The sequence below is a fragment of the Heptranchias perlo genome, chromosome 3, assembly GCF_035084215.1.
Source record: "Heptranchias perlo isolate sHepPer1 chromosome 3, sHepPer1.hap1, whole genome shotgun sequence".
NCBI classification, from domain to species: domain Eukaryota; kingdom Metazoa; phylum Chordata; class Chondrichthyes; order Hexanchiformes; family Hexanchidae; genus Heptranchias; species Heptranchias perlo.
Window position 1 is genome coordinate 97,920,618 of NC_090327.1, and position 24,956 is coordinate 97,945,573.

The window sequence follows — 24,956 nt, forward strand, 5'->3', positions numbered from 1 at the left end:
TGGCCTCCTTCTGTGCCATAAACTTTCTATGATTCTAAGTTTGAAAGTATTTTTTTAAACAATGTTTTTCAACTTTTTTTAACCTTAGTTTTTTTGTCTTCCTTCAGTTAAGAAATAAATGGTTTCAAAATCATTTTAAGAATATTTTAAAATAAGTTTCCAAACTTGTGGATTCAAACTTAGTTAAGTTAAACACTCTTGCTGATTTTGTTGTGTTTTTGTTATGTGTCCACGTCTTAAAAGGCTTGGAGCTATTTGCGCTCTTGCAGGAAGTCCCATAATGTAGGACTAGAGGACAAAGTGTCTGCATTAGCCTCATTTTTTTAGCCTGTTCCATTGTCAAACCTTCTCTCTCAGCTCCTGCAATTCGGGCTCAAATGGAAGTTGTTGTTTTAGGGAAGATATAAGGGTCCTGCTGGGCCATGAAGGAAGCTGTCTCAGAGTGGATACTTCCTCTCTATCCACAAGGTGATGACTCCATCATATTTTCCTCTGTTTGTTCCTTGGTTCTAATCCAGAGGTTAGTCCCGGATCACCTTCTGCACTGCAGGAGTGAGACTCACCACTGAATGTTGCGACTCCAGTCTGAAGAATACAACGCTGTAGCTTTCCTCTGACTGTGCTTCCCTTGGCATTGAAACTCTGTGCCAATGTTGTTTCAGTTTGGTATTTGAACTATTCCCCCTGGAGCAGAGGCTGATGTCAGTGTACTGTGGAGGGTTTGGCTTTAGCATCTTGGTTCCAAGTATATAGGAACCCAGTCAGAAAGAATTTCAGCTCGTTCAGTCTTCCAGGGTGCCTAGCAGCAATGCCTGTCAACTCTTTGTAACTGTGGCATCTTGACGTGAAAACATTCAGCACTGTTTAGCTGCTCACCGTTAACTTTCTGATCCAGGATCTCAATCTTTCACACTCAGTCCCTTCTGCTCCAACAATGGATATTTCTAGTGTTGATTTGAACTTGGACTGAAATTTTAAGGATTCCCATTCCCTAGAGAGTCCCCTGGACTGTGCTCTGAAAGCAAGAAGAATGAAGTTGAAAAGCAACATCCCACTTCCCGCAGTGGGAAAAGAAAGCTCAGCACTTAATGTGGGTGCTATCGTACAGTTAGCGGTGACCCCTGCAGAGCCGAGGACCGATGTAGTGCAGCAGTACGAGATGAGCGCTACATCTAAGTCAAGGGCATTATTTGATGCTGCAGCTCATACTACATCTCACTTGGATCTTCCTGATTCCCCAAAAGATGTCCAAACCCGCTCTTCTGCTTGAAATTCCAAGATGTTTTTCAAAGTAATACAAGCATAGAACAATCTCAGACCATTTCAAGTTTTAGCCAACCCAAGGCTTATAAATGTTCCTCATGGAGGGCTTGACATGACATACATTTTTGCAGGAGGGTGTGAAATTAAGTTAAATTGTTGACATCATACATAAGTTCTTTATTCTTTTTTAAAATTTTATATTAATATTGGGTTAGTCAGTTGTTTACTTGTCCAGACTTTGGCTTCCACATTCATCCATTCTGTGGTATTTGGGACTCCCTCACTATCTGAATATAATGTAGTTAACATATAATCATGTGGGGCACAGCATGGTGCTCTCTCAAATTAATGACCCTAAACTATCATCTTAAATTGTTTCTGGATACTTTATGTTGAGGTTTGCTCTTCAATCTTGGGACACTCTACCTCTATCTTTTAGTCTGAAGGAAATATGAGAGCTGACAAATATACACATTGCCTTGCTTCTACTGCAAATTAATGCAAATATATGTTGATCTCTTGTTTAAACTCTACGTTGCAGGCTTTTGAGACAAAGGACGGCTACCTTGTGGTTGGGACTGGAAATGATCAGCAATTTTCAGTTGTTTGCAAGGTAACTTGTATTTTTTTTGAAATTGCATGTACATAATTGGGGATAAGTTGTAAAGTCAACAGTTAATTTCTGTTTGTGTCCGCTGTAAAACTGCAGTTGTCAGAAACAGTTCACTGAGCCACTCTTGACCATTTAGAGTACTGTTTGCTATAGCAAGTTTTGTGTCACAATTTGCAGAGATTGCATCCGAGGATGCATTCATGCTGCAACTATAGGTCAACATGAAGTAGTTTCTCTTCATGTCAATGGTTCAGTTGCAATATAAATGCAGCTTGAATTCAGATTCAGGGCCCGATCTGACACCGGAGCGAAATGGAGTGAGGTTACTCTGGAGGAGGGCATCTCAATTCACTTCACTTCAGTGTCAGTTCACACCTGATTTGCAGTCTACAGGGTTGATTTAACGTTTGGGCGGCCAACTGGCAGCAATCCTGTTACAGGCCTCATTTAAATAGAACAGGCGAGCTGCTTGCACGAAAAGGGCATCCTGATTGGCAACAAGGCAGCAAGGGAGGGAGGACTGATCACAATCGCAGAGGAAAGGGAGCCCGGGGCAGCAGCAGCCCAGATTATTTTTGTGGGACCGGGAGGAGCTCTCCTGCTCCTGCACCTGCTCCTGCTCCTCCTTACCCCACTAAAATAATTTAAAACTTACCATTCCCGTGTCTCACGGCTCTTTCGCCAGTGAAACTGGTCAGAGACTGCACATGCCAGTTCTGTCCTAAAGTGGGCGGTAGGTCAATTAACCCCATTTTGAGGCTGTTACCGCCCCGTTAACACTGATTTTGGCAAGTTAAAATCAACCAAACAAGCTTAGCGTCAATGTGAAGCCAGATCCGCTTTGCGCCGATGCTAAACTTGTAGTGTGAACGCCCCCTGAATCTGCCCTCTCACCAGAAGCTAACCGTAGCCTCCATGCCTAGTCCAGCCTGAAACGCAAAATATCCTAAAGATGCACAGATGAGTTAGTCTTCTACATTTTAAAGGATGTATCTTTTGGATAAAATTTACGACCACAGACAATCTGCACATTAATTGAATTAAACTCCTTTTTGTTCATGTACACGTTGGGGTTGGTGGTAGGGTCCAGATGGCCACATATGTGCCACCTATGTTGCTCTGCACTATAGATTGGAGTGGTGCACCTCCCAGCTGGTAAAAGTGCTGTGTCCTCTCGTGCTGCCTTTCACTTTTCCACGGGCAAAGTGATGAAAGAGGTCCCCCTGGCAAATGATTCTGTCACCTGATTGATGTTATTGACATCACCGATGGTGCCTTAGGATGATCTGATGATGTAGAAACTCAAGGCTGCCACCACCTTCATGGCCAGCTCTTTGGTTGATATCGGAGGGTCTGGCTCAAGGAGGTGCCATAACTTGGTCTGTCTCCTTCACGAAGCCTAGGCCAGAAAGACAGGTCTCCTCTGACACAACTCGGTAGTTCCACCTGGGCTTATAGCCCCAGTTCCTGGGGTAAGGACAAGTCAGTGGATTGCCTCTGATGTAATCAAACCTGCCCCAATTACTCTTCAGAAACTCTGCTTTTTCCAGATCTCTTGGTTAAAAAAAAGAATACCCAGAGGAATTGCCTTTCTCAGATATTTGGTTTCTGTAACTTACAAATTGCAGCTGCCAGCAATACTATGATTGGAAATCAAGAGCAAAAAAACAAGTTAAAAATTGCAGATTAAAAGAACTAAAGAAAAGCCACAAGTATTGCTACAGTAAAAATGCAGAAAAAGGAATCCAAGAAAAAACACTGCTTTGAGAAACCAATTCTCAAAGGCCAGAATGCACTATTCCTCCAGCACCCGTTTTACATGGATGTACAAAACTGTCAAAGCATTCTCAGCAAAAAGCTCAGGAACATAATTAACGTAAATCTCCATTAAATTCAGGGCTTTAATGAAACTCATACGTGCTTTATGCAATAACAATATGGGGGGAGTTTTAACCTCTCAGGTCAGGCGTGGGGGTGGGTTTAAAATTTCAAAAATTGGAACCCGACCCCAACCTGCCCACTTCCGGTTTTAATGGAGGTAGGTTGGAGGGCCAAGTGACTAACCTGCTTTCCAGAGGTAGGTCCTTCATTTAAATATTTTAATAAGGCTGCGTGCCTCGGATTTTAGCAGGTTTTTAGATTTATCGCCTGTGGGCTGGGTTTTCCAGGCCTCAGGAAACCTGGCAGATGAAGAGAGGTGAGAATGGCCGGATCCAGCAGGTATGTGCCTTTCCATCACTGTTTATGGGCCAGGAGGAGCAGGGATGCTTCCCCCGGCCCTGAAGCAAACCTGCTTCCATCTGTGCGATCCGCCGACCCCTCCCTCTGACCTCCGATCTCTTAAGGCCTTTCCGATCTCCCCCCCTGCCTTTCCGATCTCTTCCTCCCTTCTGTCCGCTCCCCGATTGGTGCCACAGGCCTTCCTGCATGGCAGTCAGCCTTTCAATCTGGCTGGCTGTCAGTCAGGAAACGGAGACAAAAAATTTAAACGAAGGCCTGTCATCAAATTCGGCAGAACTTCCGGGAAACCCGCATTTCTGGGATTCCTGGCCGCTGCAACACCCCCCCCTACCCCCCCCCCCCCCCCCCCCCCGTAAAAATCGGGGCTTATGTTCCTATTTGTTTTTTCACCCCGAAGATTGCATTCCGTACAAATCAGATGAGTTAGAGGCCTAAAGCCGCCTTAGTGATTCCCTAACTCTTGTTCACCTAAATGGTGCTATTGGCGCATCCGTTCACGCCATCTACCTTTAAATCTGAAACACCGACTGACTGTGTAAAGCGCAGATGGTTGTAATGTTTGATGAAGGTTCTCTTGCATGGGCCTCCTTCTTTCTCTCGGAATCTGGGGGTTTGAGTTCTGCTTCGTTTTCAATGCACGGTGCTGGATGTGGGCAGGTTTTAACTCTTCCTGACAAATTCTGTGTTAAGATTGCTACATATAGGGAGTTTCACCCTGCTCCAGTGCAACCACAATAGCCAGAGTTGCCAATCCACCATTGGAGTAAAAAAATTATAATGTCAAATATTAAATTATAATGTAAATGGCTAAGAACAAGAGGTTTGTGGAAAAGAAAAACAGCAAAGTTACTAGCTTCTAAATTTCATTAAGTGGTAGGTAAGTAGAATTAAGTAGCAACTACTTGTGTTTATATTGCACCTTTAACATAGGAAACACAACAAGTAACTTCATAGAGGAGAAGCTGGAAGCCAAGCAGTGCTGGAACAGTTAGGAAATGTGACTGAAAGCATGACTGATAAGGTAGACTTTAAGGAAGCTTTCAAAGGCAGGAAGAGAGATTAGCACTTTTCATGACCTCAGGATATCCAAAAGCACTTCGCAGCCAATGAATTACTTTCTGAACTGCAGCTACTGTTGTAATTTGTGCACAACAAGTTCCCACAAACAGCAATGAGATAAATGACCAGATTAAAAATCAAAAGCAAAATACTGCGGATGCTGGAAATCTGAAATAAAAACAGAAAATGCAGGAGAAGCGCAGCAAGTCAGGCAGTATCTGTGGAGAAAGAAACAGTTAACGTTTCAGGTCGAAGACCTGTTCTGATGAAAGGTCTTCGACCTGAAACATTAATTCTGATTCTTTCTCCACAGATGAGCTTCTCCAGCATTTTCTGTTTTTATATTAAATAACTAGATAATTTGTTTTACTGATATTGGCTGAGGGATAAATATTGTCCAGAACACTGGGAGAACGCCCCGCCCTGCTTCAAATAGTGCGATGGAATCTTTCACGTCCACCTGATAAGGGAGATGGTTTAATGTCTCATCCAAAAGAGGACACCTCTGATGATGCAGCACTCCCTCAGTACTGCACTGAGGTGTCAGCCTAGGTTATGTTCTCAAGTTTCTGCAGTGAGGCTTGAACCCACAACCTTCTGGGTCAGAGATGAAAATGATAGCACCAGGGGAGTTCCAGAGAGGAGGGCCGAAATGGCTAAAGGCTCTGCAAGTGAAAGTGGTACAGAAGTAGGGGGAATGCATAGGAGGACAAAATCGTCGGATTAGAAGACACACAAAACTTGAGGTAGCAAAGGTAAGGAGGGGTGGGACCTTGGTGGGTTTTGTAGATGAGGATAATGATAAGAACATAGGAAATAGGAGCAGGAGTAGGCCATATGGCCCCTCGAGCCTGCTCCGTCACTAAATAAGATCATGGCTGATCTTTTACCACAACTCCACTATCCTGCCCTATCCCCATATCCCTTGATTGCCTTAGTGTCCAAAAATCTATCGATCTCAATCTTGAATCTTTTTTTTTATTCGTTCACGGGATGTGGGCGTCGCTGGCGAGGCCAGCATTTTATTGCCCATCCCTAATTGCCCTTGAGAAGGTGGTGGTGAGCCGCCGCCTTGAACCGCTGCAGTCCGTGTGGTGACGGTTCTCCCACAGTGCTGTTAGGAAGGGAGTTCCAGGATTTTGACCCAGCGACAATGAAGGAACAGCGATATATTTCCAAGTCGGGATGGTGTGTGACTTGGAGGGGAACGTGCAGGTGGTGTTGTTCCCATGCGCCTGCTGCTCTTGTCCTTCTAGGTGGTAGAGGTCGCGGGTTTGGGAGGTGCTGTCGAAGAAGCCTTGGCGAGTTGCTGAATATACTGAATAACTGAGCAGCCACAGCCCTCTGGAGCAGAGAATTCCAAAGATTCACAATCCTCTGAGTGAAGAAATTTTTCCTTACCTTGGTCCTAAATGGCCGACCCCTTATCTTGAGACTATGACCCCTAGTTGTAGACTCCAATCCGGCCAATTACCGACCCTTCAGTCTACTCTCAATCATCAGTAAAATGATGGAAGGTGTTGTCGACATGCTACCAAGCGGCACTTACTCACCAATAACCTGCTCACCGATGCTCAGTTTGGGTTCCGCCAGGACCACTCTGCTTCAGACCTCATTACAGCCTTGGTCCAAACATGGACAAAAGAGCTGAATTCCAGAGGTGAGGTGAGAGTGACTGCGCGAGACATCAAGGCAGCATTTGACCGAGTGTGGCACCAAGGAGCCCAAGTAAAATTGAAGTCAATGGGAATCAGGGGGAAAACTCTCCAATGGCTGGAGTCATACCTAGCACAAAGGAAGATGGTAGTGGTTGTTGGAGACCAATCATCTCAGCCCCAGGGCATTGCTGCAGGAGTTCCTCCGGGCAGTGTCCTAGGCCCAACCATCTTCAGCTGCTTCATCAATGACCTTCCCTCCATCATAAGGTCAGAAATGGGGATGTTCGCTGATGATTGCACTGTGTTCAGTTCCATTCGCAACCCCTCAAATAATGAAGCAGTCCGAGCCCGCATGCAGCAAGACCTGGACAACATCCAGGCTTGGGCTCATAAGTGGCAAGTAACATTCGCGCCAGACAAGTGCCAGGCAATGACCACCTCCAACAAGAGAGAGTCTAACCACCTCCCCTTGACATACAACGGCATTACCATCGCCGAATCCCCCACCATCAACATCCTGGGGATTCACCATTGACCAGAAACTTAACTGGACCAGCCATATAAATACTGTGGCTACAAGAGCAGGCCAGAGGCTGGGTATTCTGTGGCGAGTGACTCACCTCCTGACTCCCCAAAGCCTTTCCAACATCTACAAGGCACAAGTCAGGAGTGCGATGGAATACTCTCCACTTGCCTGGATGAGTGCAGCTCCAACAACACTCAAGAAGCTCGACACCATCCAGGACAAAGCAGCCCGCTTGATTGGCACCCCATCCACCACCCTAAACATTCACTCCCTTCACCACCGGCGCACTGTGGCTGCAGCATGTACTCTCCACAGGATGCACTGCACTCGCCAAGGCTTCTTCGACAGCACCTCCCAAACCCGCGACCTCTACCACCCAGAAGGACAAGAGCAGCAGGCGCATGGGAACAACACCACCTGCACGTTCCCCTCCAAGTCACACACCATCCCGACTTGGAAATATATCGCCGTTCCTTTGTCGTCGCTGGATCAAAATCCTGGAACTCCTTTCCTAACAGCACTGTGGGAGAACCTTCACCACACGGACTGCAGCGGTTCAAGAAGGCAGCTCACCACCACCTTCTCAAGGGCAATTAGGGATGGGCAATAAATGCTGGCCTTGCCAGCGACGCCCACATCCCATGAATGAATAAAAAAAAACTCCATCCAGGGGAAACAGCCTCTCAGCATCTACCCTTCAATTTTATGCGTTTCAATGAGATCACCTCTCATTCTTCTAAACTCCAGAGAATATTGTCCCATTCTACTCACGCTCTCCTCATAGGATGACCCTCTCATCCCAGGAATTAATTTAGTGTACCTTCGTTGCACCCCCTCGAAGGCAAGTATATCCTTCCTTAGGAAAGGAGACCAAAACTGTACACAGTACTCCAGGTGTGGTCTCACCAGAATCCTATATAATTGCAGCAAGACCTTCTTACTCTTATACTTATGATGATTTTGAGTTTGATGGCTGAGGGATTGGGGGCAAGGGAGGTTGGTGAATGGGACTTAGTGTAGTACAGGGTGTGGAGCTTTGAATGAATTGGATTTTGTTAAAGGCATAGAGATGTGTTACACTGGAGGCTGGGTTATATCAAAGAGCCTCATAAAAGGCTTTGCTGTATTTTATTGAACCAGTTGAAGTAGTATTTCGTCTTCGGATTGTAGTCTAATCTCAAAATGTGGCTGTTGTATTTAAAGGAGGTGGCACTTAACTTCACCATCGTTTCTCAGTTAACCATTACTGTCGCTTTCTAGATCTTGTCATTATCTGCACTAAGTCAAGACCCCACATACAAGACAAACAAGCTCCGGGTTCAAAATAGAAGAGAACTTATTGATGTCCTATGTGCAAGGTTAGTGCTGGTAATGGACATAGGTTCTGAGTTGTAATGGACATTCAAGTGATGTAGCTGTCATATTATGGAAGGCTTCTGATCATTCAGAGCTTACTGCAGGAATAATTCTGAGCATAAAATATTATTTGTAGTTTGATTAGCGCCTTGGGATGTTTTACCACGTTAAAGGTGCTATATAAATGCAAGTTGTTGTTGTCGTTGTTGATATGAATATATTTTCCTTTGTAGTGACCTACTTAGCTGATCCTCGTGCCATGCGCTATTTTAACAGGCGCGTTCTGACAATTCCGCCTTGCACCAGGCAGGCGAGGGGCTCATTGAAATTTAGAAGTCAGGGTTTGATGATGTAATGCAGACCCTGACCATAATTTTACTCTGGACATCCACATTTGGCACCCCATACTGGCCTTGCCAGGGGTACCTGGTGCGAAGGAGCAGCAGGCCCGAAAGAGAGTCAGAAGGTAAGTACATTGTTTTAATTTTAAAGCTTTTTTTATGGACAAGGAGGAGCATGTCCTACAAGGAAGCCAAGGGCCCTGGGCTTCTTTTCCTGACCGCGATCACCTATGCTGCCCCACTATTTACCTGCAGGTCCCCAGCCGTAGCCTCCTCCTGCACTCGCCCGACTCACATTGATGCAGGTTTGGGCTGGAGTCATGCCTGGTCTATTTAAATGGCCCGGGTCTTCATGTAGGTGAGTGGGGTGAGCTTAACACTCGCCACACTGGCTCCACGCTTGCCGCTCGCCCCAAGTTAAAATCAGGGCTAATCTGTTAAATAATAGGTGTTGGCCTTTTGGTTAAACAAAATAATATTAACTAGTTTAGAGTGAGTACAGTAGCCTAGTGGTTACGATACTAGTAACCCCGAGGTTGTGAGTTCATAATCCCTCCATGGCTAGTTGTGAAATTGAATTCAATTGTGGGCTGGCACCAGAAAAATTGACCAGAAAAGTTGCCGGATTGTCGTAAATATCCAACTGGTTCACTAATACCCTTCAGGGAAGGGACTTGACACATCTACCTGGTATGGGTCCACATGTGACCCCAGTCCCACACTATGTGGTTGACTCTTAATGTCCTCACAGCCATAAATTCTGCCTTGCCAGTGACACCCAAGAACACATTTTAAAAAGTATTATAAACTCACAGATGCCCCATATCTCAAGACTTTATTAGCTGATAACAAACATATGTTCATCCACTAAATAAAAAAGAACATAGTAAGCCAACCCACCAAGGCCTTATCCTCATGATTAGTAGGCAGAAACTCCACCACTATATCTTCTTCAATAATCAAATACCGAGTGGTCACATCATGAGCATCACTAGAGCCACCCAGTCAAAACTCCAGTTGGACATGTTGCCCACAATAGGGCAGTACAGATGCTAAAAGCTCATTTACGCTCTAGTTACCAGGCTGAGAATGCTCCCTGACCAGTGGCTATGGTTAAAGCTCCAGCCAGGCTGGGACTCTAACCATCCTGTTTAGGAGGGAGCTCCACACACGTGGGCAGAGCTCTCTTCCAAAAGTTAGCAGTTTAAATATTTAGAGAGTGGGCAGAGGAGATTCACTGCTCTCTCATCACTTAAGTTAAGGCCAGGTAGGTCGACAAAACCAACGAACAGATCCCCAAACTCCTTGCAAACCAGGTCTGACATTGCACTGGATTTATACTCCATGTGGTATCAAATTGAGACTACAACTACAACAGCAATAACTTGCATTAATATAGAGTCTTTAATGTAGAAAAGCATTCCAAGGCACTACACAGAGGCGTAATCAGACAAAAATTGACACCGAGCCAAAGGAGGAGATATTTGGAGGGGTGACTAAAAGCTTGTTTAGGAGTTAGGTTTTAAGGAGGGTCTTAAAGGAGGGGGAGAGAGGCAAAGAGGTATAGGGAGGGAATTCCAGAGCTTTGGGCCTCGACAGCTGAAGGCACGCCCGCCATTGGTGGGGTGAAGGAAGTGGGGGATGCACAAAAGGCCAGAACTGGAGGAACGCAGAGTTCTCGAAGGGCTGGAGGAGGTTACAGAGATACGGAGGGACGAGGCCATGGAGGGATTTGAACATGAGGATAAGAATTTTAAATTTGAGGTGCTGGGGGACTGGGAGTCAGTGTAGGCCAGCAACCAAGTGGGTGATGGAACTTGGTACGGGTTAGGATAGGGGCAGCAGAGCTTTGGATGAGCTGAAGTTTATGGAGGGTGGAGGTTGCAAGGCTGCCATCTTTCTGCTGGGCTCGGTGGTAGCACTCTCACTTCTCAGTCAGAAGGTCGTGGGTTCACGCCCCACTCCAGACACTAAAGCACATAATCTAGGCTGACACTAAAGTGCAGTACTGAGGGAGTGCTGCGTTGTCAGAGGTGCCGCCTTCCTCATGAGACGTAATCCGAGGCCCCACGTGCCTGCTCACAACCGTGACTGCACTTCAGTGTATTTCATTGGATTTAGACGTTCTGAGGTTGTGAAAGGAGCTATATAAATGTAAGTTATTTTTCCGTTCTTTCTACATCGTTAAAGCCAGAAACTTAATGTAGTCAACAGCTGGAAAACTATAAATGGTAATACATTTAGTACTGTAAAGTTTGATTGCTGAATCAAAAAAGTTTCAGGAATATATTACAAGGCTCAATCAGGTGCTCCCAGTGAGGAGTGACTTTACATGTCGTGCTGCTTGGGATATTGCAGGCCTACAGCACCTGATTTTCAATCCAGTTAAGTTAACAGACAGAAAATCAGGGACTGTCGGCTCGCGATTTCCTGACCAGCACTCACTGCAAGCACCGCTATTCACTGGGAGAGCACGATTGACCCTTGAATCGTTTCAAATCTAACCTGCACACTTCCTTTGTTTAAACTTTGCACCCTTGATGCCCCACATTTGCATCCATCAAGAATATGCCTCACCACCTCCATCATAACACTTCCTATCCATTTGGCATTCACTTATCAACCATATTAAAAGAAAGGGCCTGGTGCTGAATCCCTTTCAATAGTGAACGTAACATAGAAAATAGGAGCAGGAGTCGGCCATTTGGCCCTCCGAGCCTGCTCCGCCATTCAATATGATCGTGACTGATCATCTATCTCAATACCACATTCCTGTTCACTCCCCATACCCCTTGATGCCTTTTGTGTCCAGAAATCTATCTAGCTCCTTCTTAAATATATTCAGTGACGTGGCCTCCTCAGCTTTCTGTGGTAGAGAATTCCACAGGTTCACCACCCTCTGAGTGAAGAAATTTCTCCTCATCTCAGTCCTAAATGTCCTACCCCATATCCTGAGACTGTGACCCCTCGTTCTGCACCCCCCAGTCAGGGGAAACATCCTCCCTGCATCCAATCTGTCGAGCCCTGTCAGAATTTTATATGTTTCAATGAAATCCCCTCTCATTCTTCTAAACTCGAGTGAATACAGGCCGAGTCGACCCAATCTCTCCTCATATGACAGTCCTGCCATCCCAGGAATCAATCTGGTGAACCTTCACTGCACTCCCTCGATGGCAAGTATATCCTTTCTTAGGTAAGGAGACAAAAACTCTCTGTTTCCTGTCTGTTAACCAATTTTCAATCCATGCCAGTATATTACCACCAATCCCATGTGCTTTAATTTTGCACACTAACGTCTTATGTGGGACTTTATCAAAGGCCTTCTGAAAATCCAAATAAATCACATCCACTGGCTCTCCATTATCTATCCGACCAGTTACATCCACAAAAAACTCCAGTAGGTTTGTCAAACATGATTTCCCTTTCAAAAATCCATGTTGACTTTGTCTAATCCCGTTGATATTTTCTAAGTGTGCTGTTATTACATCCTTTATAATAGACTCTAGCATTTTCCCTACTACCGATGTTAGGCTAACCGGTCTGTAGTTCCCTGTTTTCTCTCCCTCATTTTTTAAATAGTGGGGTTACATTTGCCACCCTCCAATCTGCAGGAACTGTTCCATAATCTATGGAATTTTGGAAGATGACAACTAATGCATCCACTATTTCCATGGCTGCCTCTTTTAGTACTTGTGATGCAGATTATCAGGTCCTGGGGATTTATCGGCTTTCAGTCCCATTAATTTCTCTAGCACTATTTTTTTACGAATACTAATTTCCTTTAATTCCTCCTTCTCACTAGACCCTTGGTTCCTTAGCATTTCTGTGAAGTTATTTGTGTTCTCTTCCGTGAAGACAGAACCAAAGTATTTGTTTAATTGCTCTGCCATTTCCTTGTTCCCCATTATAAATTCTCCTGTTTCTGACTGTAAGGGACCTACACTTGTCTTCACTAATCTTTTTCTTTTTACATACTTGTAGAAGCTTTAACAGTCCACTTTTATGTTCCTTGCAAGTTTACTCTCATACTCTATTTTCCCCTCTTAATCAATCTCTTGGTCCTTTTTTGCTGAATTCTAAACTGCTCCCAATCCTCAGGCTTGCTACTTTTTCTGGCAACTTTATATGACTCCTCTTTGGATCTAATACTATCCTTAATTTCTTTTGTTAGCCATAGTTGGACCACTTTTCCTTTTGTGTTTTTGCGCCAGAAAGGAATGTATAACTGCTGCAATTCATGCAGTCGTTCCTTAAATGTTAGCCATTGCTTATCCACCGTCATGCCTTTTAATTAAGCTTCCCAATCTATCAAAGCCAACTCATACCTCATACCTTCGTAGTTTCCTTTGTTTAGATTTAGGACCCTAGTTTCGGATTGGACTAGTTCACTTTCCATCTTAATGAAGAATTCTATCATGTTATGGTCACTCTTCCCCAAAGGACCCCGCACAACAAGGTTATTAATTAACCCCTTTTCATTGCACAATACCCAATCTAGGATAGCCTGTTCGCTGGTTGGCTCCTCAATGTACTGGTCTAAAAAATCATCTCGTACACACTCCAAGAATTCATCCTCCACAGTATTATTGCTAATTTGGTTGGCCAGTCTATATGTAGATTAAAGTCACCCATGATTACTGTAGTACCCTTGTTACATGTATCTCTAATTTCCTGTTTAATGCCGTCCCCTACATTACCACTAGAGGCCTAAAGACAACTCCCACTGGTGTTTTCTGCCAGACTGATTCTACATCTTGATTTTGTGAGCCAATATCCTTTCTCACTTTTGCTCTGATTTCATCCTTTACTAACAATGCCATCCCTTCCTTTTCCTTTTTGCCTGTCCTTCCTAAATATTGAATACCTTTGGATATTCAGCTCCCAGCCTTGGTCACCCTGCAGCCATGTCTCTGTGATTGCAATTATATCATATCCATTTACATCTATTTGCGCTGTTAATTCGTCTACCTTATTACGAATGCTTCGTGCATTCAGATACAGTGCCTTTAGGTTTGTCTTTTTAACATTTTTAGACATCTTAACATTTTTTGTACTATGGCCCTATTTGTCTTATTACCATTTTTTCTTACCCGGACCCTATTTGTTAGTGCAGTCTTTTTTTGTACGCTCTGTCCCTTCTGGTTACACAGTCAGGTTATCCTTACCCCAGTCACTTTCCTGCACTGCTTCTTCGTCTTTTCTCATTAGCATTCTAGATTTCTCTCCACTGGGACCCTCTTCCCCCCCACCCCCCCCCCCCCCCACCTTATTTTGTTCAACTGTTCCAGTACAGCTACAACACTGGCATCTACCCGACAATGTGGAAAATTGCCCAGGTATGTCCTGTCCACAAAAAGCAGGACAAATCCAATCCGGCCAAGTATCGCCCCATCAGTCTACTCTCAATCATCAGCAAAGTGATGGAAGGTGTCGTCAACAGTACTATCAAGCGGCACTTACTCACCAATGACCTGCTCACCGATGCTCAGTTTGGGTTCCGCCAGGACCACTCGGCTCCAGACCTCATTACAGCCTTGATCCAAACATGGACAAAAGAGCTGACATCAAGGCAGCATTTGACCGAGTGTGGCACCAAGGAGCCCTAGTAAAAATGAAGTCAATGGGAATCAGGGGGAAAACTCTCCAGCGGCTAGAGTCATACCTAGCACAAAGGAAGATGCTAGTGGTTGTTGGAGGCCAATCATCTCAGCCCCAGGACATTGCTGCAGGAGTTCCTCCGGTCAGTGTCCTCGGTCCAATATCTTCAGCTGCTTCATCAATGACCTTCCCTCTATCATAAGGTCAGAAATGGGGATGTTCGCTGCTGATTGCACATTCGCAACCCCTCAGATAATGAAGCAGTCTGTGCCCGCATGCATCAAAACCTGGACAACATCCAGGCTTGGGTTGATAAGTGGCAAGTAACATTCACGCCAGTCAAGTGCCAGGCAATGACCATCTCCAACAAGAGAGAGTCTAACCACCTCCCCTTGACATTCAACTGCATTACCATCGCCGAATCCCCCACCATCAATATCCTGGGGGTCACCATTGACCAGAAACTTAACTGGACCAGCCATATAAATACTGTGGCTACGAGAGCAGGTCAGAGGCTGGGTATTCTGCGGCGAGTCACCTCCTGACCCCCCCAAAGCCTTTCCACCATCTACAGGGCACAGGTCAGGAGTGTGATGGAATACTGTCCACTTGCCTGGATGAGTGCAGCTCCAACAACACTCAAGATGCTCGACAACATTCAGGACAAAGCGGCCCACTTGATTGGCACCCCATCCAGCATCTTGAACATTCACTCCCTTCACCACCGGTGCACTGTGCCCGCATGCATCAAAACCTGGACAACATCCAGGCTTGGGTTGATAAGTGGCAAGTAACATTCACGCCAGTCAAGTGCCAGGCAATGACCATCTCCAACAAGAGAGAGTCTAACCACCTCCCCTTGACATTCAACTGCATTACCATCGCCGAATCCCCCACCATCAATATCCTGGGGGTCACCATTGACCAGAAACTTAACTGGACCAGCCATATAAATACTGTGGCTACGAGAGCAGGTCAGAGGCTGGGTATTCTGCGGCGAGTCACCTCCTGACCCCCCCAAAGCCTTTCCACCATCTACAGGGCACAGGTCAGGAGTGTGATGGAATACTCTCCACTTGCCTGGATGAGTGCAGCTCCAACAACACTCAAGATGCTCGACAACATTCAGGACAAAGCGGCCCACTTGATTGGCACCCCATCCAGCATCTTGAACATTCACTCCCTTCACCACCGGTGCACTGTGGCTGCACTGCAGCAACTCGCCAAGGCTTCTTCGACAGCACCTCCCAAACCCACGACCTCTACCACCTAGAAGGACCAGGGCAGCAGGCACATGGGAACAATACCACCTGCACGTTCCCCTCCAAATCACATACCATCCCGACTTGGAAATATATTGCCGTTCCTTCATTGTCGCTGGGTCAAAACCCTGGAACTCCCTAACAGCGCTGTGGGAGAACCTTCACCACATGGACTGCAGCGGTTCAAGAAGGTGGCTCACCACCACCTTCTCAAGGGCAATTAGGGATGGGCAATAAATGCCGGCCTCGCCAGCGACGCCCACATCCAATGAACAAAAAAAAAGCCCTATCTACCTCCCTAGTTATTCGATTTGCTGGAACTCTGGCCCCAGCATGGTTCAGGTGTAGTCCGTCCCAACAGAACAGCTCTCTCTTTCCCCAGTACTGGTGCCAGTGCCCCACGAATCGAAACCCACTTCTCCCACACCAATCTTTGAGCCACGCATTCATCTCTCTGATCTTATTTACCCAATGCCAATTTGCTCGTGGCTCAGTTAATAATCCAGAGTTTATTACCTTTGTGGTTCTGCTTTTTAATTTAGTCCCTAGCTGCTCAAACTCTCTCAGCAGAACCTTTTTCTTAGTCCTACCTATGTCGTTGGTACCTAGGTGGACCACGACAACTGGATCCTTCTCCTCCTCCCACTCCAAGTTCTTTTCCAGCCCGGAGGAGATGTCCTTAACCCTGGCACTGGGTCGGCAACATAGCCTTTGGGACTCATGCTCCTGGCTGCAGAGAACAGTGTCTATCCCCCTAACTATACTGTCACCTACTGCTACCACCTTCCTTTTTACTCCCCCCACTTGAACGGCTTCCTGTACCACGGTGCCATGGTCAGTTTGCTCGTCCTCTCCACAGTCCCCGTACTTGTCCACAAGGGTTGCAAGAACCTCAAATCTATTGGTCAAGTGCAGCCACTGAGGCTCCTGCAATACGACATCCTGGATCCCCGTACCTGCCTCACACGCAGTCACACCCTCCTGTCCGTGACCATGTGTCAATTCTAAAGTATTTAATCTACAGGGTGTTGCTGCCTCCTGGAGCAAAAGTTCCAGGTAGCTTTCTCCCTCCCTAATGTCTCACAATGTCCACAGCTCGGACTCCAGCTCCTCAACTTGGAGCCGAAGATCCTCGAGCCGCAGACACTTACTGCAGATGTAGTCACCCTGGACACACATTGTCCACAAGCTCCCACGTTTTGCAGCAGCAACACATCTCCTGTTCTCCCATTATTTTATTTATTTAATTAATTAATTTAGTGTTAATCAAATTATTTACCTCGTTTAATTTATTAGATTAATTAAATTAAGTTTAGTTTTTAAAATTTGGTTATATGCTATATGTTAACTTAAAACTTAGCCCACAGTCACTACCAATCACTTACCTGCCTCACCTGTGATGTCACACTGCAGTTTTCTCTTGTTGCAGGTCTGCTGCTGCTTTTATCCCCATTCTCGCTCTGCTGCTGCTCAGATCCTCTGCCGCGCTCTGCCTAAAAAGCTGGGAAAAGCAAGGCAAAGCAGCAGCTCCTTCCCATGGTTACCAAACTCTCAATTTGCTCACTCTGTGCCCGCTGCACTCAGTGCCGATTGCACTCACAGGCCCCTGTATTTCTACTGTTTGTGACTCTGATGAGTCAGCCCTGCTCTGTTGCTGTTTCAGGAACCAGTTTCATCTTGCTAACCAATTAACTAACTACAGCAGCTCTCCAGTTGGAGAGCTTGCTTGTTTGTCTCTGCTTAAGCCGGACAGAAACTTAAAAATTTAAAGTTTAAAATTGAACTTAATTAGTTGATCTTACTTAAAAATTAATAGCAATTTACACTAGATTTTAAAAGAGATAAACCCTTAAACTCCCACACTTACCAAACTCTCAAGTTGATCACTCCGTGCCCGCTGCACTCAGTAACAGTGTTGAGAGGTTGATAGGTTGCTGTTACAAGGAACTACAAAAGGACCATTAGGAACTTTCAAAATGTTAAAGTTCCTAATGGTCCTAGAACCCTCTTTGCCTGCTGTTCAACTGAGTCTGTGTTGGTCACTGCGGCACATACTGGACTTGGTAGAACAGATCAGGCAAACCATAGAGGAAGCTAGACTCCTGAGATTGTTGTGGCTACCTGGCAAACAGTCACAGTGTGAGGTTTGCAAGTTGCTAGGCCTGCTAGCATGGGTTAGATGCCCACATAAGGGATGACTTATGCAAGGACAACGACCACGGAAAACTGATGTACCCATCTTTTCGAACAAGTTAGAACAGTTTGGCTAACACTAAAATAGGTATGAATCAAAAGAAAATCATGTAGTCTGGCGAGTTGCATAAAGCGTCAATTTAACAGCAGCGTTGAGAACTACTGATAGTCACTCAACTCAAACATGCAGATTTAAGTAACCATTGCAGTTGTGAAATCTGCATTCTTATTACAGGCCAGTGCTTTAACATCTGCGCTTCTGGGTTGTCCTGGAACACTAATTCTGAGGTGTCTTTGGCCCTGTCTATTATTCTGTAAAGTGCAGTTAGCAGAAATCTCTGGGGCTAAAGAATAGTTCCCCATTTACAATATTCTATGAATAACGCCAGGTCAGAACAACAACAACAATGACTTGCATTTATATAGCGCCTCTAACGTGGTAAAACGTCCCGAGGGGCTTTACAGGAGCCACTATCAAATAAAATTTGTCACTGAGCCACATAAGGAGATATTTGGATAGGTGACTAAAAGCTTGGTCAAAGAGGTAGGTTTTAAGGAACATCTTAAAGGAGGAGAGAGAGGTAGAGAGGCAGAGAGCTTTAGGGAGGGAATTCCAGAGCTTAGGACATAGGCAACTGAAAACATGGCCGCCAATGGTGGAGCGATTAAAATCGGGGATGTGCAAGAGGCAAGAATTGGAGGAGCTGGAGGAAGTTACAGAGACAGGGTGGGGCGAGACCATGGAGGGATTTGAATACAAGGATGAGAATTTTAAAATCAAGGCATTCCGGGACTGGGAGCCACTGTCGGTCAGTGAGCACAGGGGTGATAGGAGAACGGCAGCAGAGTTTTGGATGCGTTCAAGTTTAGGGCGGGTGGAAGATGGGAGGCCGGCCAGGATAGCATTGGAATAGTCAAGTTTAGAGGTAACAAAGGCATGGATGAGGGTTTCAGCAAGAGATGAGCTGAGGCAGGGGCGGAGATGGGTGATGTTACGGAGGTGGAAGTAGGCGGTCTTGGTGTTGGAGCGGATATGTGGTCAGAAGCTCATCTCAGGGTCAAATAGGACGCCAAGGTTGCAAACGGTCTGGTTCAGCCTCAGACAGTGGCCAGGGAGAGGGATGGAGTCGGTGACTAGGGAGCAGAGTTTATGGTGGGGACCGAAGACAATGGCTTCAGTCTTCCCAATATTTAGTTGGAGGAAATTTTTGCTCATCATTCGGACAAGCAGTGTGACAAATCAGAGACAGTGGAGGGGTTGAGGGAGGTGATGAGCTGGAGCTGGGTGTCGTCAGCGTACATGTGGAACCTGACGTCGTGTCTTCGGATGATGTCACTGAGGGGCAGTATGTTGATGAGAAATAGGATGGGGCCAAGGATAGATCCTTGGGGGACTCCAGAGGTAATGGTGTGGGAGCAGGAAGAGAAGCCATTGCAGGTGATTCTCTGGCTACGACTGGATGGTTAAGAATGGAACTAGGTGAGCGCAGTCCCGCCCAGCTGGACATTGGAGGAGGATGGTGTGGTCAACTGTGTCAAAAGCTGCAGACAGGTCAAGTAGGATGAGGAGGGATAGTTTACCATGGTCACAGTCACGTAGGATGTCATTTGTGACTTTGATAAGGGCCATTTCAGTCCGTCAGCAGGGGCAGAAACCTGTTTAAAGGGATTTAAACATGGAGTTGCGGGAAAGATGGGCACGGATTTGGGAGACGACAACACGTTCAAGGACTTTGGAGAGGAAAAAGAGTTTGGAGATAGGCCAGTAGTTTGCAAGGTCAGAGGGGTCAAGGGTGGGTTTTTTGAGGCGAGGATGATGACGGTAGATTTGAAATGGAGTGGGACATTACCTGAGGAGAGGGAATCGCTAACAATATCAGCTAATATGGGGGCCAGGAAGGGAAGTTGGGTGGTCAGCAGTTTGGTGGGAATAGAGTCGAGGGAGCAGGAGGTGGGTCTCATGGTCAAGATGAGCTCGGGGAGGGCATGAGGGGAGATAGGAGAGAAACTGGAGAAAGATGCGAGTTCAGGGCTGGGGCAGGGGGAACCTTAGGGCAAATTTGGTGGGCTAGGGGAAGGGAGGGAAGCAACAGAGGCAGCTGAATGGATGGTCTTAATCTTCGTGACAAAGAAGTCCATGAGCTCCCATGCACTTGTTGTTGGAGGTGAGGGTGGAAGAGGCAGGTGGAAGGGGTTTAAGAAGACAGTTTGTTGTGGAGAAGAGAAGCGGGGGGTTATCTTTGCATTCCAGGATGATCATGGAATAGTGAGCAGTTTTGGCAAAGGAGAGCAGGACCCGATAGTGCTTTGTGTGGACCAGCCAGATCTGGCGATGAATGGCTAAACCACTTGTCTGCCCATAAACGTTCAAGCCTGTGTCTCTTGGACTTAAGGAAGCGGAGATGAGGGTCAATCCAGGGGGAATGACCAGGGAGAGAGAGAGAGAGAGAGTAATAGTTTTAATGGGGACAAGGGCATCAAAGGTGGAGGTCAAAGAACTACAAACTTATAATTTTATCTCTGGTGGATAAAAGTTCCACCACAGTTAAGGTGATTTTAAACACTGTAAATCTCTCATTATTGCAGAGGCTCATTGAATGTTAAGGTCATAAAAATAATTCTGGGAAAAGAGTGGAATATTTTTCAGCTTACTGTAGGTATGGCCTGGGGGCACTGCCTTTTTACTAGAAGTAAATGAAATCATTATGGTGCTATCATTAACCACTTCACCAATTCATTTTAAGCGAGTTTCATTCATTCCCTTGTTACTGACCCCTTTTTGTATTGTTAAGCTCAGCATTGAATAATTGACCACGAATTAAATATAATTTTTGAGAGGGTAATTTTCCCATGTCGGATTTCACTGCCACTGTAATTGTTCTGTAGCTATCCAGTCAGGCTTTTGGATTATGTAGCAATAAAACCTGAACATGCTGGAGGTATGCAGCTGGTCAATCAATGTTTGAAAAGAGAAATGACAGGTTAACATTACAGGTGGCATCATAGCTGATCCATGGTGAAATAGAGCCAGTTCATGATGCGTGATCTCCAGTTTATCTCTGGGATCTTGTTATTTCTTCCCAGATATATTATCGCTGGGACAGGAATTGAAATATAATTTCTTTAAGGAGCTCTTGTGCTCAGTTTGTATTCCCTGTTGTTAAGATTAATTCATATATAAAAAAAACCAGTCATCCTGTCTGATCTAACCCAACCATCACAGCAGTTACCAGAACAAAAAAGAGTGATGTAAATTACAGTACTTGGGAGGTAAGGATTCCTTCTTGTGCAAGAATATTTAATCTTGACAATATGTTGAATACAAAGAATTAGATTAGATTATGATGAATGGTTTACAGATATCCTGACTACATGGTTCGGGTTGCAAATGAGGAATAATGGTAGCGATGCTGCCTGAAGCTCAACTGGTCCTGTTATATTAATAATCGTTCTGGGCTCCACAAAGATTACTGGGTAAGAACAGACGGGCTGGTTGATTTTATCTGAAACGTTGGAACTGCAAACCTTAAGATTTAATGGGCCTCATCTCCCCTTGTTGGCAGTGACACAGTGTAGGCAGCTAATGAGCCATTTTATAGTGAGTGCAAAATTGTTAATTTTATGCCTGTTATGTTATCAGCACTTTAAATTATATTTTGGCATGCAGCACTGGCTCATTGGCCATTATTTTTCTCGGGAAAGTTAAATGTGGGTAACGCTGAAAAAAATAAGTGTTCTGAAATGTTTTTAAGGTTTTTTGTGTTCACAAATAAACAGTTATTTTATCTGCTTGAACTTGTCTAGATAAGAATAGCAATGTGACGAGGAAAAATTTGTAACCCTCTGGAAAACAACTTCTAATGAAATTGGAAGTCATGATGGCTTGGCAGCGACTTTATTTTTGTTCTATCTAAGCAGATCCAGAAACACCGGCCTGCTCTGATGCTTACTGCCATGTCTCCTCTGTACAGTTGTAGTACCAAATTCACTGCATCAGCACTAGGGGAGGGAAGAGGCGGAGTGAAGATTTCTCTATCTGCCTTTTTTTCTCTTTCAGTTTCTATATTTATCTTTATCTCTCTATATTTTCTCTTTCTTCCATTTCTTCCCTGTTCCTCTTTGTTCTCTTTCTTTCTCTTTCACTCCCTATTTCACTCTCTTGATCACTTTCTAACCCCCTTTTCTTTCTTGGATTGTCTTTCTCACCCTCACTTTTTCTTTTCCCTTTCTTTGTCTCATTGCCTGTCTCGTTTCTCTTTGTCTTTCTAGTTCTCTATTTCTCTCAATATTTTCTCTTTTGCTTTGTTTTTCTCTTTCTTTGTTTCCCAGTTTTTGTTTCCCTCATTCCTCCTTTTTCTTTTTCCATTCTCTTTCTCTCTTACTCCCTTATTCTTTCAATATTTTGCTTTGTCTCTCTTTCAATCTCTCTCTGTTACTTTCTGCTGCTTTCTTTCTCCCTTTCTCTTTCTTCCCCTTTTGTTCGGTTTTCTCTTCATCTACCATTCTCTCTCAATGTTTCACTTTCTTTCAGTCTTTTTCTATTTCTTTCTCACATTTTTCTCACTCTTGTCTTTTCTCTCTCTACTTTATTTCTCTCTCTATATATTTTTCTTGCATTGACACAGAGTGACATGATGGGTTCATGCCCGCAGCTCTTCATTTGATGTGGCCTCAATCTCGGGTTGGTGCTAATGAAGATCATGTCTGGGGACATAAAAACAGAAAATTCTGGAAATACTCAGTAAGTCAGAATCTTAGGTCATCGACCCGAAATGTTAATTCTTTCTTTCTCCACAGATGCTGCCTGACTTGCTGAGTATTTCCAGCATTTTCTTTTTTTATTTCAGATTTCCAGCATCCACAGTATTTTGTTTTTGATTCCATGTCTGGGGACAATGCACTGATAGTAGCATGACAGATTACCAGCTTACTCTCAGTCAAGGAATGATATGTGGTGCGTGAAGTCCAATAAGTTTGAAAAAGTAATTATTTTGCAAATGGACAAAAATAAGTTGGCGAGAAAAGAAATGTTCTCACGTGTATCTTTTTTTCTGAAATAATTATCTTAACTAAAGAGTTTTTCTTTCTGTTGTGTTTTTCACTGTATTTTGAATGCTTTGGTTATGGTAAGAAGTTAGAGAAAGTCATGAAATCTTCACTTTATGAAGCAAATGAATACAGAGGGACATCCTGTGACAAAATGAACCATTTTTGTCTAACATTTTGTTTGGTATGAGCTTCTCTAATTGTATCATACTACATAAGAGGTTAAAAACCAGTTTTGATCACGGAAGAATTTTCCAGTGTATTTTTGAAATGCTTGTTGACCAATCAGTGGTTGTTGTCTGGCAGATATTTAGGGAGGAACCATTCAATTCAAATATAAACATCTTGTGTGATTTGTTCATATATGTTTCTGATTATCAGCCCTTTTTTTAATTTTAACAGACAGTTATTTAAATTTACTGGGTCATGGTGAGTTTTTTTTAAACAGTATTGATCAGCCTGTATTTTTCAAATAAGACAATCTGTTTGGAGCCTTGGAAGAGAGATAGGCCGGGAATTTCCTTGGAGCTAATCATAATTTCACCAGAAGTGCAGCGGAAAACCCCGTTTGGGCGGAGTGGGAGCAGCTTTGAGGAAATTCCCGCCCATAGTCAGGCCAGCTAGCTTCCATATACGGTGAGACCAAGAAAAGAACTGCTACATAGGAAAAATTACTTACATCACAGTTTAGCACTGTAGTTGTGAGCTATTTATTATGTTCTGCTACTTTAGAAGAAAGCAAAGCGTAATAAGTAATGTAAAATAATACATTGTGTTACTATTACTATTCGCTTATTCTGCTACTCCTTAATAAATTTCTTTGACAGTTAATAAACCTAAGTCAAAGTTTTATGTAGTGCTATTCAGCCACCTTCTGAAGGTGAGGGAGATTATGTGAGCATGTGTGCGATTAAATCATTAGCTGATGTAAACTCAAAAGGGTTCTCTATTAGTTCCCTGGCCACACTATGAATTTTATCTTGTTATCTGGGCAAGTGAAAACAATTCCTGGGACATAGGAAGCTGGAACTCACCTATGGGAGCGGTCTCAAAGACAGAAGGCAAAAATATCTGGAATGAAAAAAATAAAGAAACCCAAAAATGCAACACCTCTATTATCTCTAACAATTGTGGGACTGCTTGGTGGAAATAGAAATTGGCAGCTAAATGAGAGATTCTAAAGTTTCATCTTCCATGAGCAATACTCTCGGCATGAGAATGAATGAAAAGTACAAAGATTGAATTTAGTCTTTCATGGACTGTGAAGTTGAATTATGTCGGATAGGCAGAGGTCAGTCCTGACGGCCTGTGCAATGAGATGACATCTCAAGCAAGGCTTTGTCCCACAAAAATTCTGGCAGATAATTGGATCGAGGATCGTAGAATCTTACAGTACAGAGGAGGCCGTTTGGCCCATTGTGCCTGTGCCAGCTCTTTGAAAGAGATATCCAATTAGTCCCACTTCCCTGCTCTTTCCCCATAGCCCTGCAAATCTTTCCTTTTCAAGTATATATCTAATTCCCTTTTGAAAGTTACTAATGAATCTGCTTCCACCACCCTTTCAGGCAGTGCATTCCAGATCATAACAACTCACTGCGTAAAAATATTTCTCCTCATTTCCCCTTGATTCTTTTGCCAATTATCTTAAATCTGTGCCCTCTAGCTACTGACCCTCCTGTCAGGATGATGGATGTTCCACTGCGGCACAAAATACCTGTTTCCCATACCGCCGTGCGAATTATAACTACCCAACCCTCTTTTGGACATTAATTTTTAATATCGAAGTAATTTTCTTATCAT

At 44.4% G+C, this 24,956-nt stretch overlaps 1 protein-coding gene across 5 annotated transcripts in view; it reads left to right on the top strand.

Annotated features, from left to right (window-relative positions):
• The window catches only part of sugct (succinyl-CoA:glutarate-CoA transferase), a 449,184-nt gene that overhangs the window by 162,686 nt on the left and 261,542 nt on the right, over positions 1-24,956 (top strand). For all 5 annotated transcript variants that reach the window (XR_010961805.1, XR_010961804.1, XM_067981040.1 and 2 more), the window contains exons 10-11: positions 1,805-1,876; positions 8,621-8,718. Coding sequence is in view for 3 of the 5 variants with exons in the window: in XM_067981040.1 (XP_067837141.1) it covers positions 1,805-1,876; positions 8,621-8,718 (170 nt within the window). In the remaining 2 variants the exon portion in view is untranslated. The remainder of the gene's footprint in view (positions 1-1,804; positions 1,877-8,620; positions 8,719-24,956) is intronic.